At 40.6% G+C, this 18,418-nt stretch overlaps 1 protein-coding gene across 1 annotated transcript in view; it reads right to left on the bottom strand.

The window, feature by feature from the left end:
- LOC126190965 (non-lysosomal glucosylceramidase) overlaps positions 1–18,418 on the bottom strand; it is a 250,969-nt gene that overhangs the window by 141,025 nt on the left and 91,526 nt on the right. Inside the window, exon 5 of the mRNA XM_049931627.1 lies at positions 12,888–13,008. Within this exon, the coding sequence (XP_049787584.1) occupies positions 12,888–13,008 (121 nt within the window). The remainder of the gene's footprint in view (positions 1–12,887; positions 13,009–18,418) is intronic.

Raw genomic sequence — 18,418 nt, 5'->3', positions numbered from 1 at the left:
TAGGGTTTCAAATAAACTGACCACCTCTGCAGAAAAGATTAATTAAAGTCAATTTTTTTTAGCAAATTGATAAAAATAACTTCATTGTTCTAAAAGGCAATTAATACCAGACTGAAAAAAACCTGGGAATAAAATAAAATCAGAAAACTGAAACTAATAATATATTTTAGCCTTCCATAATTATGTGACTATTTTAATTCCCTTCATAGCTCCTGGCCAAAGAAATCGATTTTGTTCTTGAGAGCTGTAAGCCAAGAGGAAACAGCAAAATCACCAAACGTAAAAACAGTTCACACAGAGACCACCCTTCATCCCACTATAACTCAGACTGCTTTGTGCAAGTGTGAATCTGGCAGCCTGAGTGCACCAGAAAAATGTTTTTAGGTAGCATCTGGCTGCTTGTTGCTACTATTGATACAGCTCATGTCTAGTTACCTAGGATACAGCTAACAGCCGCACTTCAAGTAGCCAGAAGGGGGAGAAGGTACCACTCATATGCAATTCAACTGTGCATGTACATAAGCCCGCTGGCAGGAGCTCAAATGAACCTAAAGCCTAGTTTACATGACGATACTAGATTGCAGGCAACTGCGCTACCGGCCACTGCGAATGGGCACTGTGCGTTTGCCAACTTGGTGGTGAAACTAAAAGCTTTTGGACTGCACAGTTTGGAGGTTACGTGTTTTCATAGTGTGGACAAACTGAACTATGAACTGGAGAATGAAGAATAATGTTCCCTTTTTGGATATCTATGCTTTGCATAGGTGTTTGTGGGATTGCAATGATGCTGACTACAAAAATAAGCAACATATTTGTGCTCGTGAGACCAACATGTATGATCAGAACATAAATGCTTTGACAATATCTGAGCTGCAGGGCAAAAATCTATTGAATTAGGAGCACATATGCAACTGAATTAAGAAAAATACAAGCAAGTACAATTCTAGCTGTTAAAATGCTCTCGTCTATAAGACTAAAATCCCACTGAGTTGACCGAGCGAGGTGGTGCAGTGGTTAGATACTGGACTCGTATTCGGGAGGACGACGGTTCAATCCCGCGTCCAGCCATCCTGATTTAGGTTTTCTGTGATTTCCCTAAATCGCTCCAGGCAAATGCCGGGATGGTTCCTTTCAAAGGGCATGGCCGACTTCCTTCCCCGTCCTTCCCTAATCCGATGAGACCAATGACCTTGCTGTCTGGTCTCCTTCCCCAAACAACCCAACCCAACGAGTTGGCAGACTCTTTTTTAAATAATATTGTTGACAGGAGGGAAGGGTACACAAATCAAGAAGCTGCATTCTTTATTCAATATTCATCTATTTAAAACTTCGCAGCAATGCTCCCCCATTACATATGTTAGAATTTTGAAATACTGCCACTATATAGATCTATCTTCAAGACAGTAGTTTGCAAACCATTCTCTTCTTAATGGGGCCTGCTTCGAATAATTATTGCTGTTAATGTTAATAATTATTGCTGTTAATGTTAATAATTATTACTGTTAATTAAAAAGTGTCATCACCAACTAAAACTGCACCTTCTCGATTGTAATGCATCCAATGTGATATTAATTTCAATTCTGGCGACAGTGCTTCACGAATTACAGTATCTATTGCTTGTCGCATAATTAAGTCTATTTAGAAGAAATGTGAACAGTTCTGGTGACATTCTAAGATAATTAAAAGAACTTCTTGGATCTTCCATTATATATTTCAGCAAGGTTGCTAAGCAACTGAGCTGATGTCTTTTCTTCATCCAGTCATGAATTGAAACACGTTTCCCCCCCCCCCCCCCCCCCCCTCCCTTATGCAGCAATTCCATGCAACAAGCTTTACCCCAATCACAACTCGTGCGATGTGCAGCTGCCAAATCTTTCATTTCAGACACGACTCAGGAACCCACAAAAAGACGAAGTTGAAGTGTATATTGGTGTTGCCATGTCGACAGTCATACATAAAACCTTTTGCATGCAACTCATTCCGTGTAAAAAGTGGCACTACCCTATGTCGTCATGTAAACTAGGCTTAATGTTAACCATTGTGATGTCAAGCCCATCGGAAGCAGTTTGTTGTTATGAAGTATTGCATAGTCTTCGTATTACAGCCTTCGACACATTTTGCTGTTGGCATTCCCGTGTGTGTGCACGCTGTGTTTTGGTGTTGTAAATGGTGTTTTTCCTTTGCAACTTAAGTTTTATTTATTTTTTTCCTCATTTATGTTTTTACATTTGTGGGCTGTGTTTACATGAAATCGGTGGGCCCTCTTCTCCAATTGAACCAATAATTGACTGGAAATTGTTATGTTTGGCTACTTCGAGACCATTTGCAACCATTCATGGACTTCATGGTTCCAAACAAAGAGGGAATTTTTATGGATGACATTGTGCCATGTCGGTGGGTCACAATTGTTCGTGACTGATTTGATTAACATTCTGGACTATTATTTGGCCACCCTCGTCACACGACACGAAACCCATCAAATATTTACAGGACATAAACAAGAGGTCATTTGTGCACAACATGCTGCAACGGAAACACTTTCACAATTATGAATGGCTGCAGAGGCAGCAGGCTCAATACTTCTACAGAGAACTTCCACAGGTGAACTATGATGGACAAAAAAAAAGAGGTCTGACGCAATATTAGCAGGTACCCCTTGACTTTTCTCACCTCAGTGTATAGCATTACAGGACGACAGCATCGAAGAAAGGCATGAGAAGGCATAGAGAGTAGGAGAGGCATGCGCAAGGGAATGCACCCAGGAAGGAAAAAACGGCCACCATAGCTCAGGGGTCTGTTTGTAACACACACGAACTCACTAAACAGCTGTGAGCTGCCTAGTGAGCTTCACACAAATGAAGAGACTACACAGGTAGCAGGAGCTGTATTGACTGGATTGGGTTGTAAGTCTCAGAAAGGCACAAACAGGGATTCATATTACAAGTTTAGATTAAAGAAACATCAGGATTATGGTTGCCCTAAATTGTTGGTGCTGTGTTGGGAAAATATCAGAGCAGATGCTGACAAAAAGCCCTGACCCTGCAATCATCATCAGGTGCAAAGTGCTGGCTAATGCCTGTGATAAGTACAGCCAAAGTTTTTACCAAGAAAGTAATGGCATTCAAAAACCAAAGATTAAACTCAGTTGGTGGTGGCTTGTTTGTTGCTATTTTTATAAATTTATCCTGTAGTGAAATTGAAGTAAGTAGCTCTGTACGTGTAAATAACGGATTCAATTAATAATTTTTTTTACTAGTTCCCATCTCAGATCATATAGTTGCTGAAGAGTTCAAAGAAAACTGACCTACGGGTATTATGATGGATACAAGGATTAGTGACCACAAGGTCCTTGTAGTGCAGGGCATGTACACAGACAAGGAAAAAAAAAATTCCCAGATTTTTCCCGATATGCCAGTTAAAAAATATACTTTTTCCCAGGCAAGAATACACTTTTTCCATGCTAAGTGACAGTAGGTTTCCCATAGATTTTCCCTTGGAAATGTAAAACTTGTCAATCCTTCGAATGGTTAACATGTTATACATTGGTGTACAGCTTCCCAGCACTTTAGAGGAGGGGAGGGAGGGGGAGGGGGAAGAAACAGGGGAGAGAAGTTTTGGAAAGCCCTGTGATGTGCAGCAACATGTATATGCTGCATATTTTGGTATTACTAAAGAATAAATTCGAATTGCACCAAACACAGCACATTAGTTTCCTAAGCGTTGAAATCAAGATTGTGATGCCCTTTTGTAAGCCAATCATAGCTCATGTCACATGATCTTGCCAGCCGATGACAGCAGATATTCAAAGCACAGGACATATGTTGTACTCACTGTTACGTAGCGTGAACACATAAAGAGGAAAAGTTTGTGGTTTACATTAATATACCTAGTGTAGCTACGAGAAAAACTAAGCTTTCATATATTTTATTGGTCTCTAAGATTAATAAGCTACAAGGGAAGATAAGCTGTCACAAGTAATATTGATCTTTTTTGTGTGTGTTATACTTTAAGATACACCATACAAATGTGCCAGTAAATTTGAAATAATGACGTAAGTGTGTGGTCTTCTGGGCTCAAAATTCTTCTAAGTGGCTGGTCCTCAAAGTGTTCAGTTTTACATGAGAGTCAAATGCTCTGTGATTTAAGAAATTCATTCCACTTTCTCACCCGTAACATAATTCATCTTGTGTAAAAGGAAATTTACTTTGAAAGTAATGCTTTTCAAACCACCATTCGCAATAGTTTACCGAGACTGTTAGAAATAGGTTCATTTTAGCAGTTGCCAGAGAGTGTCAGAATACAGGCATTATTGCATGTGCGCAGCTGCGCTGATTAGGAAGCCCCCATGTTCATATGTATAAAGCAGAGATCTTACATTACACCATAAAAGAAACAGGACATCAGAGGATACTCCAAGAGCATCGGAATTTCGTAAACCATACTAAAATGCATAATTTGGCTTGACCATAGGGCAGACCTAAGGGTGGCATCACATGTCTCATCATGAAAATTCTCTCACCCTTCGCAGTCTCCCACAAATCAAGACACTCTCTAGTAGTAAGAACCACCATCTGTGTTCTTATATGTGTGTACTTTCTGACAGAGCTCACAGCAATAAATACAGAGGAAATCAGTTTGTGCCCGGATACTACCACTCAGGACGACCCAGTCATATTGGCAGGAGACCTGAATTGCCATGTGAACATCCCTTCGAGGAAAATGACACATGTCATGAACTACTTGGAGGAGGAAGGCTTTGCACTTGTCAATAACAAAGCAACCCACACTTATTTCTGTCAGAATGGTGCAAGCACAATTGATCTCATATTTGTGAACTCCAAACTTAAACCACTAGAACAATGTATCATCCTGGAAGTGGAAAGGAAACACCTACCAGTGGAATCATTGCTACAACTAGAGAACACAGTTAAAAAATTTGGCCAAAAAATACAGTCAAGTTAAACAGGAAGGCAGACATATCAGCAATGGGCAGTGTCGGCACAGTACAATAACAACATTGCTACAAGGAGAGAATCTCAATGAAGCAGCATCATGGATGGAAGGGCTCATCCTAAAGACAGCTCACACAGTAGACATAGCAAAACAGAAAGCTAAACCATGGTTCAACAAGGAATGTTACGAAGTCAGACAGAAAGCCATCAATGCTATGCATATAGCCAGAAGAACTCAATCATGGGATGACTTGGGCTGCTATGGTGAGCTGAGGAGAGAGTACAGAACCACGATTGAGGAAGTGCAAAGGGTATTCTGGGAGGAAGAGGAAAAACGTCTAATAGAATCCGCGAGACAGAGACCATACAAGGCTCTTCAGCCAAAGCAACCAAAATTCCCAGGCAACATCCCAATGAAAGTGTGGGAAAGACATTTAAGGTCAATCCTTCTGGTTGACGACACGGCAAAAGCCCCACAGCGACTCCGGCCCCTACAGAGGAGACTGAATTTTTCAGAGAAGAAGAAATAATCCACACAGTTATAAGTATGAAGAACAATAAAGCATGTGGCCCAGACATCTATAACAAGCACCTGAAAACCATGCTCTCTGTATTAGTGATTCCACTCACAGCATTCTTCAATGAGGGCCTGAAACAAGGAATTGTACCAGATCAGTGGAAACATAGGTGATAATGCTGTACAAGGGAAAAGGTAACATGGCTGACCCAAATGCATACAGAGGCATTGCACTACAGAACACCCTATTCGAGATCTTTACAACACTACTGTGCAAGCATCTTAGAGAGATCATCGATGAGAAACTCCCCGATTCACAGTTTGGTTTCAGATGTGGGCGATCAACAACACAAGCTGTACACAGTCTCCAAACCAATATAGAAATGGCCTTAACGAACCGAAGGGGAAAGCTTCATGCAATTTTATAGACTACACCAAGACATTCGACAAAATCAGTAGATCCATTCTAATGAAGAAATTGGAAACCGCCTTAGGTCCAAGACATTACCTGTTACCGATCATTAGAGATCTTCTCACTAACAACTGGGTGGAGATACATGATGGTATACATACGTCCAGCCTGATACAGCAAACAGTTGGAGTGTGGCAAGGTGATGCACTGAGCCCCTTACTATTCATCTTAGCTATGGCAGACATCATTGAGACAATAAAACCCACCAATCTAAATCTACTCGTGTACGCATACAGTATGGCATCAATCTCAGTTTCTGAGGATGATGTGCAGTAAACCTTCAACCAGTTAGTGTACTGGGCATGAAAAAACGACCCAAATGAAGAGAAGACAGTCTCCACAACCTTTGGAAGAGGAGGAAGTCAACAGGTAAACTCTCCCTGGAAACAGCCCTATGACTGTTTGAACTCAAACTTGAACCTGTTTCAATTTACAGATTGGAAAACAAATGGATTCATCTGAAGAAGGCAGATCTCAAAAAAATAGAGAAGCTGAAGGCTACTTACTTAAAAAGGGTGCCATGTCGCTCCAAACACATACTCTCGCGGCTTGTGTATGAATTGGAGAGAGAGCCCTTCTTCATAGAAGAGCTGCGACTGAAGCACTTACTACCAGTGATGACAGCCTACCAGGACTTACTGACAGAACTACATGAGAATAAACACAAGATATGGAAGGATTTCTATGTTACAGATGCCACGATAAACTGTGAATGGACACAGGGAGGAAATGAACTCCACAATGTAATGACAAGACACTCTGTGCATGTATTTTACCACAAACCGTGCAACACCCAGAATTTTCACGAGCCCAGCACGTGCTGTATATGCGTGTGAGGTGCAGTGACCAGTGTGAGAGATATCACGCGTTAATCTGTAGGATGAGAACAGAATTGCTTGTGAAATTCTGTAGTGACTAAGAATAATAATAGTGAATAGAGAATAATTCCTGTACTTCACACTCTAAATGGCCAGTTTGGCTGCACTAAATCTATTACTATAATTTGGTTTGAGGTGCACATTGGTTGGTGCAGATTCACAATGAAGTATGTCCCACCTGATATTAACCTTTTAACTGTGGTTTTTGGGATGTAAATTTTCTTGGAGTACCAGTACTGTACAATCATGTTTGGTTCTTTATTATGGCATAATGCCATACATGGCAGAAAATGAAAACGTGCACTTGAAATTCAGTTCACAATTGGAACTAGCCAATACTGTGGATTAAAACACTTGGTTTCAAATAAATTGATTGCCTCAGCAGAAAAGATTAATAAAGACATATTTCTTTAGCAAACTGACAAAACTAACTTCATTGTTCTGCAAGGCAATTAATGCTTGACTGCTAAAAACTTGGAAATAAAATAAAACCAGAAAACTTTAATTCACTTGGTAGCTCCCAGCCACAGAAATCCATTTTGTTTTCATTTGACGTGGGAGCTGTAAACAAAGAGGAAACAGTGAAATCACTTAACGCAAACACAGGTCACGTGGAGGCTACCTCCCCTCCCCACAACAACTCAGACACCTCTGCGCATGCACGAATCTGGCAGCTAGGGTGCGTCAGAAAAATCTCTCTCATTAGCATCTGCCTGCTTGCTGCTACTGCCAATACAGCTAACAGCCACACTTCCAAATAGTCAGAAGCAGGAGAAGGTACTGCTCATACGCGAGTCAACTGCACATGTGCATGAGCAAACTGGCAACTGCTCAAACGAACCTAATGTAAGCTGTTGTGACATCACACTCCTAGAAAGTAGTTTATGTTACAAAGTATTACATAGTCTTTGCCCTAAGACCTTTGATATAGTTTTGCTGATTGCAGACACTTGTGTGTGCATGATGTTTCGTTGTTATATATGGCGCATTTCCTTTGCAACTAAAGTTTTATTTTTTTTTCTCTCGTTTATGTTTTATCACCGCAGTATTATTCTCCAGTAGCAGGATACAGTAACATTCTTCACTACAGCACTAATTCTTACCTGTCAAAAATCAAAAATGTATTTGAAAATTAAAACAATGAAAAATTCCTGGAATGAAAAAATTCCTGGGTTTTTCCCTGTTCTTTCCCGAATGAAAAAATTCCTGGGGTTTTCCCTGATTTCCCAGTTGTCCCAGGTCGTATTCACCCTGTAGTGAGATTGAATAGCATAACATCATCAAAATCCACCAAAACCAAACAAAAATATATCTTTTAAATAAGACAGATAAACATTCGCTTAGGGCCTTGTTAAGAGACAGACTCCATTCCTTCCAAACTAACTATATACTTATAGACTAGATGTGGCTTAAATTCACAGAAATACATTGGCCGGCATGAACAATGCAACACCCAATAAATGATGTGTAATCAATTGAGTAATTATCTATTTAATCAAAATTAAGCACTTCAATCAGTTTTTTTGAGATAGGGTATGTTACTGGCGTCGCTTTGCAGGCAAACACTGAACTGTTAATTGTTTATTGAACTCCCCTTTGTTTTCCCCACACAATCTGCAAAACACACCACTGAATGTGAGCAAATTATGTTTTCCCACTCTTGTAGTGCTTATTGTTGTACCTGAATTGTTGCCCTTTCAATCGCACTTCTGTGTAATATCACTCTGTGATTGTTGTAATCAACTTTCTGGAGTAAATATGCCATTAAGCCCTGAACAAGCTGTGAAAGCTGTTGCTTCAGTGGAAGATGGCTGCCGCATGTATTACGTTGCAAAAGTGTTGAGGACTATGCCACCCATAATTTACAGAACTGTATGAAAGTACATGGAAACAGGAGGCTTTGCAAGGAGACCAGGAAGAGGCCCTAGAAATGCAACATCAGAGAGAGATAACTGCTTTTGACAACTTCAAGTTCTCTGCAACCGTCACACCACCACTACTACTGAAGCACAAAATCATCCACCAGGTTTGAGGGGTCAATGTCAGTGAGAAAACCATTTACAGAAGACTGGATGAAGCTAATCTTCAGTACAGAAGACCTGCTACAGGTCCAGAACTCATCAGAAAGCATTGCACAGTTCGACTACATTTCACAAGTGAACATTTTGACTGGACAGCCCAAGAATGGGATCAAGTGTTGTTCACCGCTGAGTCACGATTTAGCCTCCAATCACCTAATGGAAGTCAGAGGGTCTGGAAAATGCCAGGGGAAAGGTATTCCCTCTTCAGGGCACTTCTGTGATGATGTGGGCAGGAATCAATACACCTGTAAGGACGGATTTAGTCTTAGCGGAGCATGGGAGCCTTACCGCACATTAGCATGTGGGAGAAATCCTTCTGGAGCATGTTTTGACTTTTGCTCCATTTATTGATGACTTTTTTTACAATGCATGCCCACATCTTGTGAGAATTGTGCAAGAGTCCTTGGATGAAATAGGGATTCATGCTATGGGTTGGCCTGCTCAAAGTCGTGATTTGAATCCTATTTAGCATGTTTGGAACCAGCTAAGGAGAAGAGCCCGTCAGAACTATCCACAGACCCTATAGAACATACGGGATGCACTCCTGGAAGAATGGCATGTGATTCATCAATAGGACACTACTGCATTAATCAGGAGCATGCCTGAAAGGTTGAATGCCACCATTGGTGCAAGAGGTGGCAATACATGCTTTTGAAGATGCGAACAGAGGTCTCCGACATTGTACCCGAGGTCTGTGAAGTGTATAACATCAGAACAGACATGTGTTACCTTTTAGAGCTTATTCATAACTTTATTGACGTGTGCATCTCTCACTAAATTTGTTAAATTTGTTTAAAACTGTCTTTCGTTTCCCATTTTTGGACACTTACATGGGAGCATAGCACAATATTCCACTGTAAGACAGTGGATCAGTGTCATAAAAAGTGTCAAATTTAAAATAAATTTCAGTTTTTGTAATAAACTGAAGTGTTGCATTTTTTGTGCCTGTCATGCTGTTTTGATGGCATGTAAGAAAGTCATACTTGCTAGGAGGGGTCACCAGTAGTGGGATCGACTTGTTGAAACCAAGTATACGATGATGTAGGTTAGGCTCCCAAGTGTTACACTCCGCAGCCACTGACCCTGGTATGGTTCAAATGGCTCTGAGCATTATGGGACTTAACTTCAGTCCCCTAGAACTTAGAACTACTTAAACCTAGCTAACCTAAGGACATCACACACACCTATGCCCGAGGCAGGATTCGAACCTGCGACCATAGCAGTCGCGCGGTTCCAGACTGTATTTTGGAATTTTGTATGACACTCAACAGCATTAAAAAAACTATGTATACTGTTGGGTGGTGTAATAGATAGGGTTCAGGCATCCCTAGCAGCATGTTGTGGGTTTGAATTACATTAGGTGCATCAATTTTTTTTATTTTTAAATCTTTATTGAAATTACTCTGATCATCATTTTTTCAACTAATTGATTTAAACGTAATTTTTTATTTCTATTCCTTTGTATCACCATCACTTTAGGCACTGGATGAACTTTTTAATTTGTTTCATTTATTCTTGATATCATTCTTTTTCTGTTCAAAATTTCTGTGAATGAGTAATTAATTTTATATTTCCCTATGTGAGTATTCAATTATTTGAAAATTCCAATCTATCAGTCAAAAAACAAAAGACAAAATATTTTATTTATACTGACTGTGCAATGGTATGAAAAATGTATTTTTGGTTACAAGACATGCGAAATTCCCCTCCCCCTTGTAACTGTCATACAAACATTTAACACATAGCCTAAATTCCAACTGCACTATGGACAAAATAATGCAGATGAAGATTAAAATGAATGAAGGTTTTATAATTAAAATGAAATTCAAGCCAAATGACAAATAGATACAATAAATGAAATAACCTGGACAGGAAAAAAAGACAGTAAAAAAAAAATCAAAATTTACCAATAAAATTAATTTAAAACACGTGAACAAAGATTTCAAGTGGAAAAAGAATATTAGGAAGAAAAATGAGATGAAGAAGGATTAAAATGATGTGACAAGAAAATGGGAATAAAAAATTACATTTAAATCAATTAGTTGAGTAAAACAAGCAAAATCATTTCAATAAAGGTTTAACAATTAAGAAAATTGGTGCACCTGACGTGATTCGAATCAACAACAACCTTGCATAGTGGCATCATGCTCATACCCTAGCAACCAATATGTGTAATACAACTTTTTTAATGCTACTAAGCGTCATATAAAATTCCAAACTTTTTTCATCAATTACTCGCAAATGAAGGCCTGCTAAGTTGAATGGCTGCAGTGTGCGATACCTGGGGTCTTAATGCACATAACTGTACAGATAGTTTCAAAAACCTGATCCCACCACTGGGGACCTCTCCTTATTAGTAAATGAATAAGAGCTGTAACAGCTCCCCCCAGGTATAAAAAATAAGTCAGGAAATGAAAAAGCATGCCAGATTCAAAAGAATGCAAAATGTCCAAGATTAGCGACATTTTACAGAAAATAAAGATTTAGCACAGGCCTTCAATGCAAGATGCTTTAAATAATTCCCATGACAAAATACATCTCAACATCTGGCAGAAAATTCAAAGAGATACTGGCTGTGTAAAATACACCAGCAGCAACTCACAACACCACCACTGCACGACAGTAATGGTAATGGTAATGTGATCAATGACAATGTCACTACCACAGAGTTATTAAACACAGTTTTTTTTTAATTTCCTTAACTAAAAGTGGTGTGTAAAACAAATTAGTTGCAGGCAAGTTCCTGTTTTTTTCCCAATTACATTGCAGATTTACAATTTATTGTTGAAAATTCATGTATACAATTGTATACTTCAACTAATTTATGGATACAGGATCAGGTTTATCAACAATGGAACAATAGCTCATGAATGCACACACAATGAATCCTGGATATGACTGAACTCTTGTACAAGGATACATTTGATCCATCTTTTCCAAGACCTTTCTCATGTTACCAAGTGAGGGCACCAGTATAGTAACTATTTGAGCACATATTATTCTTTCAGCGTTTAATGGGGGTGGCCTTTCATGACTCAGGAAACAGTTCTGTTATCCAAACTAACTTTAAAGTTAAAGTTTTGAGGAAGATTTACTTAGGATTTCCACTTAACTGCTAAAGTGTGAAGACAATGTTAAATCTAGCTCTCACGTGGAAAAAGGTGGTTGCAAACTTCATTACTACTGATGAAACTGAAGCGTCAACCATCCCTTTCAGCAACAGCAAGATAGCATACAAAACTGGGCCCTAGTTGGTGGTAGCAGTTAGCCGAGTAAAATATTTTGCAAGAGCATGGTCAATGTCGACTTGGCTCATCAAAACACATGCCTCCTTCAATATGGCATTAAATGGGCCCTTTCGACTTTTCCCCGAATTGTGTCTGACGGCCTCCCTAGCATGTGTTGGTTAATGAAACTATTAGTTGAGTTCAGGAGCTATTGCCAATCTCCTTTTGTTCTCATTAATTAAGTACTGCCATTTTCCTTTATCACATGAAATGCTGTGAGGTTTCGTACTTCAATCTTTGGACTTTGCTGCTTGTTCTTTGATTACAGAGCAGCTGCTTGTTCTTTGATTACAGAGCAGCGCTCTACAGCCCAAAATGGGACAGGATGTCTTCAAAGGTGTCATGAATATGTTGGTATAAGTGCATCTTGTAGCAGTGTTTAAGTGTGTGGTCCATAAAGCATTTAGCAGGCATGAAGTTTCTGAAGACATGAGGCTCTCAGTAACTTGACTACAGGGGCAGAGGCAGGTAGAACAAAACAGCATATTGTGTGTATTAAAGCCCCCAGAAAATCAGGAGCTGTGGACTAAGTTCAGTGGGTGCCCCTCTGTCTACAATGCCATTAGACAAAAGATAACATAGTTACCCAATAAGTCAAGGGCACTAGTACAGTGACAGACAACAACCAAATTCCACTTTTACATAATGAAAGCAAAAATGCTTATCAACTAATGTATTAACAATAAGAAGAGGAACCAACCTGCTTTGTCTTCTTTGGTTCCAACACCATTCTTGAATGTAAAAGTGATGCTAACATGTTTGTCTTCTCCACTATTATTTTCTACAAGCCAAACAAATACCCCTCCTGGTAAAGAACTATCCTGCAAATGACCAAGCGAGTACAAAAACTATGACAAAACACAGTGGACATATTTTCTAATTCTAATACTTGCAAAATTTACAGTCTCTCAGTATGGAGCTTTTACACACTTTATCACATTCAACGTAACATCTATCATCTGCACAAAAAGAAATGTATGTGAAGGATAGATTGCTACAAACCATACAGAGGAAGTGTTGAGGCCCAAAAAGAAATACACGTGAAGGACAGATTGCTGCAAACCATGTAGAGAAAGCATTGAGTCACAAACAGAAACAATGGAAACTAATGTTAAAAAATATCAGCTTCTGCACAAGTGCTCCTTCAGAAGTAGAAAAACACAAACACACACACACACACACACACACACACACACACACACACAAATGGCTACTGTCTCTGTGCATGAAGGACCAATTGCGACTGCATCTGGCACAAGCAGCAATGTAGCTGTGGTTGGTAGTGGGGATAAGGAAGAGGTGTGGATTTAAGAGAGGGAGGGTTAGCAGGGTAGGGGTGGAGGGAGAACCTAGTGCTGCCCCCTGCCGAGGGTGTAGGGATGTGGTGCAGACAGGATAGAGCTAACTACTACGGAGGCTCTGTGTGTGTGTGTGTGTGTGTGTGTGTGTGTGTGTGTGTGTGTGTGTGTGTGTGTGTGTGTGTAGGGAGGAAGGGGTAATGTGGAAAGGGGGGAGGAGGTGAGAGGAGGAGGAAAGAGGATGGAGAGAATTGGAGAAGTGGAAACAACTATGTAAGGGCAATGGCACAATAGGAGGTGTGTGAGTACTCAGATGGGAGAAGGGAAGGGGATAGGCAGGCGGGCAATAGAGAGAACTGCCACCCGAGCAATTCAGAAAAGCTGGTGTTGGTGGGAAGAATACAAACGACACAGGCTGTATAGTAATTTAAGCAATGCACATCATACTGGGCAGCATGTTAGGCAACAGGGAGGTCCAGCTGTCTCCTGGTCACAGTTCGGCAATGGCCATTCACACAGATAGTTTGTTAATTGTCATGTCCACAGGTGCCCCTGCCTTTTGACAGGGTAGGAGATGGCACTGCCTAGAATGGAGTATATGAGAGTGAGAGGATGTATGGGTCAGGGTCTTGCATCTTGATCTATTGCAAGGATATGAGCAAAGACAGAAGAGGTTGGGAGCAGGTACAGACAAAATATCGCGTCAGCTCGGCTTGCTTGGAGAAGGGGATGGGGAGGGGGGGGGGGGGGGAAGCAGCAGAATACCACTGTGGGAGGCATGGAGAGGAATTTCTCATTTCAGCACAAAGCTGTTCCAGCACTGCACGGTACTGAGTCACAGGAGGAGTGCTCTTGTGTAGCCAGGCAGTGGATATGTGGGGTATGTTGGATGTGGTAGGTGACTGGTGAGATTAGCATGCACACCACCACCTCAAAAACCTGTCCAATCTCTTCATTTCATACTCCTGTCTAGAACTATCACTATTCATTGTCCAGTGTTTCACCTGACATGCATGCATTTGAAAAATCCTGCCATCTTAAGTGTGGGGTGCTGTCTGTGCATCTGATGCTCCCTGGTAGCTGTTTCAGTGACTTCACACTTACAGTAGCCTGGGAAGGGAGGAAGGGGGGGCTTCTCCACAGAATGTGCTTCAGAACAGAATTATCTGATAGTCTTGGATGCCACATGCGGTCGGGATCAAGTTCTCTTCGTGTCGCGCATGCAGTAGTGGACTCAACATACTATTTCGTGTCTTTCTTAGTACCTATGGTCAGCTAAACATTTGTTCAGTTCTCTAGTCGTGCTTCTCACCTTTCAGTGTTCATGTTGTTGCTGGTGGCTTGGCATATGTGCTCCTCCTTTCTTGACATCGTACTCTCAGAATATCATTAGTATAGTCCACTGCAAGTAGTTCCACTGTGATATGTATTCGGTAATGAGGCACACATGTGTTATGTGTGTCTGCTAGTTTAACCATGTGAAAGATAGTGGTGTATAATTTGGCTGTCTTGTGTGTGTTAAGACCATGTAGCTACTGTTTGAAATCCGGATGATTCAGTGTCTTAGTGATATGACACGAGTTTTGTTTAATGCCGAGGAAATAGTCTGCATGTTTCTGAGAGGAAGACTGTGACATATACTGTGTATGTATGGTGTGCAATACCAGTCATCAAAATTGAGACTGGTTCATTACACGTCCACTTGGTGCCATGATCTGTGAACATGTTTGTGAGAGCTGTCTCTGACACAGTATTTGTGTTATATTTGTCTGGTTGTGTGATCTCTGTTCAAACAATTTCCAAACATTCATAATTTTGTGCCAATGATGTGTTGGAGTGAAATGCAGTTGGTATCCCTCCTGTTTAATACATAACTGACAGAAGTTTCAGTGTTTATGTCTCTTAGTTATTGTTCAGTGCTGTATTGAACAGAATGTTTTGTCACACAGTTTGCGAATTACGAGATGGCAGAGTTAGAGGAACAATGCATCTGATATTAAATTCTGTGTGAAACTCAAGAAAACCTTTACAGACACACACCAACTGATGCAGGAAGCCTACGCTGATGAATACTTATGCCGTACTCGGTGTTTGAATTGTTCACACTGTTTAAAAATGGCCAGATGAAATTAACGATGACTCTCGTTCAGGACACCCTTCGTTGTTTACCGACGGCGCTCATGTCAGAAACGTTAAACAAATTGTCCACACAAATTGAAGACTGACTGTCTGAGAGATTGCTAAAGTATGTAACATTTCAATTGAAACATCTCATGAAATCCTGACAGAGCATCTTAGAATGCATCATGTCACTGCAAAGTTCATCCCACAGCTCGTGAGTAAAGACCAGAAAGACCTTTGCCTCGCAATCTGTGAAGAGCTTTTGGATCATGCAAATGAGAACAAGAAGTTCCTTAAGAGACTCTTAACTGGTTATGAGGCGTGGGTCTACCATTATGATGTTGAGACCAAGGTTCACTCTTCACAATGGGTTAGGAAAGGTTCTCCAAGACCAAAAAAAGCTCATCAGGTAAGGACAAATGTCAAAGCCATGCTAGTTTTCTTTGACTTTGAAGGATTAGTTCATCATGAATTCGTGCCACAGGGATACTGTTAATTGATGCTACTATCGGGATGTGTTGTGATGCCTGCAAGAAAATGTGAGAAGGAAATGGCCTGAAATGTGGCGAAACAATTCATGGCTCTAGCATCAGATAACACACCCATACATTCATCCCAGTTGGTCCACAACTGTTGCACAAAAAATGAAATCACTCTGCTGCCTCATCCTCCATACTCTCCAGACCTGGTCTCTGTGGACTTTTTTTACTTCCAAAGTTCAAAACTCCACGGAAAAGATGAAGATTTCCAACAACAGACGAGATGAAAGAAAATTCTCAGATGGCGCTTCATGTGGTCCAGCAAGAGCACAGTTACAGGTAAGCACAGAAAAATTTTGTGGATTTGTTTAATGGTGTCACCGTTGTGTTTCTGTTGTAATTTGGGGGGGGGGAGGGAGGGGAGGGAGGGGGGACAGACTTGTCTTTGATAGATGTGTAGTCTCAGAATTGTAACGGTGCATTCTGAGTGCCTTGTGGCTCACTGTATGAGCATGTTTTATGTTTGTCCATGTTATGGTCATCTCCACAGTTATTTAGCTGACCTTGTGTAGTAGTAAAGGAAAAATGGACATGCATTTGTTGTCATCATTGTCCACTTCTCTCAGTGGTGGACTTTAGTTCCCTCTTCTAAAGTCCTATGCCAAGAATTGATTCTCACTTGGTGGAAATTGAGTTGTGTAGTATAAGTTATGGCTCGTGCCTGTAAGAGCAGTCATAGTTTGTTATAAGGGGCTATTTACATAGTTCTAAATGGCGCCAAGCTAATTAAGATACTCACTGAATTCCCTAGTTTGATTACCCTACAGTGTGTCTTACAATGGCCACTACTTGCTTGATATGCATGCTAATTTGGATTATTAACTAGGCATTTAGAGAAACATCAGCTATTATACTCTTTGATGTGGCATGTTTGTTTGTATCCACTCAGTGTTTTCTTTTTCTAATGTTAAAAATTTACTGTGGTGAGCATATTTTCATTAATGCATTTCTTGTTTACCTTCATAGCATTGCATTAGGGAATGCGCAATTATAAACATGAAGCAGCCAGAACTTGTAAAGACTTATGGTAACGCTTAAGTACTGTTTTGCACTATGGCTCTGTGTTTTTAATTATCATCAGACAGTAGTGTAGTTCCTTGTAGTGTGACCCACTCACTTATTCAGTTCTCTGTCACAGAGCAAGAATTTTCAGCCTTCCCTGCATCCTGCTCTTACGACAGCTGATGGGATATGCTACATTGCAGCCACAGCCACCCATGCCACTTCCAGCACCTGGGTCACTGAAAAGACAATGGGCACCACATCCAGCAACTTGTTGATGCACTTTTAGAAAAAAGGAAAAGAAATTGAAATAAAAATTTGTGTCAGCTCTAAACATCCTCATTTGTGAACAGCCAGCTCTCCACTCCCCTGTCCAGCACACACTGCACATTTCATCGACCACCACTGAAAGAGCCATCAAACCTCCCCTGTATCCCCCGATAGCTGACAACCACTGAGCTGCATACCTACTACATTTACCATACACTCAGAAACTCCCTCCTGTCACTCCACAGAAACCACAACCTAAATAAACCCAAAACACGATCAAGAATCTGCACTCAAAACGTTTTTTGCACAGAAATATCAGTTCTTTCCAAAGGCCTACCTTTTACCCCACTCCCAAATTCAATCATGCTTGAGTAATTGAAGGCATTCTCTCCTTCTCCCAGTCCCTACAATGGAAACACTATTTGCCACTAACCATAACAATCAGACTCAATCCAAAACCAATACTGAGCCATACCTGACTCAGTTTACTCCTCAATCCAACTGTGATCCACCCATACTGCCATAAATCATCCCCTGTTAACTTCCTAGAATTTCTGTATCTCAAACCTTATTTCCAAATCCTTAAACATGGAAACCAACCTAACATCCACATAAAGAACCACAATCCAGCAACTAAAATTGGACCCCGACCTTATAATCCTGCTTGCTGACAAAGCCTGCACCAATGTGGTTACGACTCAAGGCATTACCTCTCGTAGGGTCTCCACCACCTTTATCAGATAGGTTCACCTACAAGTCCTACAACAGTGACCTCATTTTAGATACTCAGCAAGATCTACAGTCCCTTTGCAAATCCTCAAGTCCATCCCACAACCTCTTCCCTAAGTCTATCTCTCTTGTCACCCACACCACTGCCTGGAGTTCTACCTTCTACATGCTTCCTAAAATTCATAAAGCTAACCACCACGACCACCCCATTATGACTGCTAATTGTGCTCCCACAGAAAGTATCTCTGACCTTGCAGACCAACACCTTTAGC

Source organism: Schistocerca cancellata, chromosome 6 (assembly GCF_023864275.1).
Source record: "Schistocerca cancellata isolate TAMUIC-IGC-003103 chromosome 6, iqSchCanc2.1, whole genome shotgun sequence".
NCBI classification, from domain to species: domain Eukaryota; kingdom Metazoa; phylum Arthropoda; class Insecta; order Orthoptera; family Acrididae; genus Schistocerca; species Schistocerca cancellata.
The sequence above is the reverse complement of the archived record's forward strand: the minus strand, read 5'-3'. Positions and strand labels throughout refer to the sequence as shown.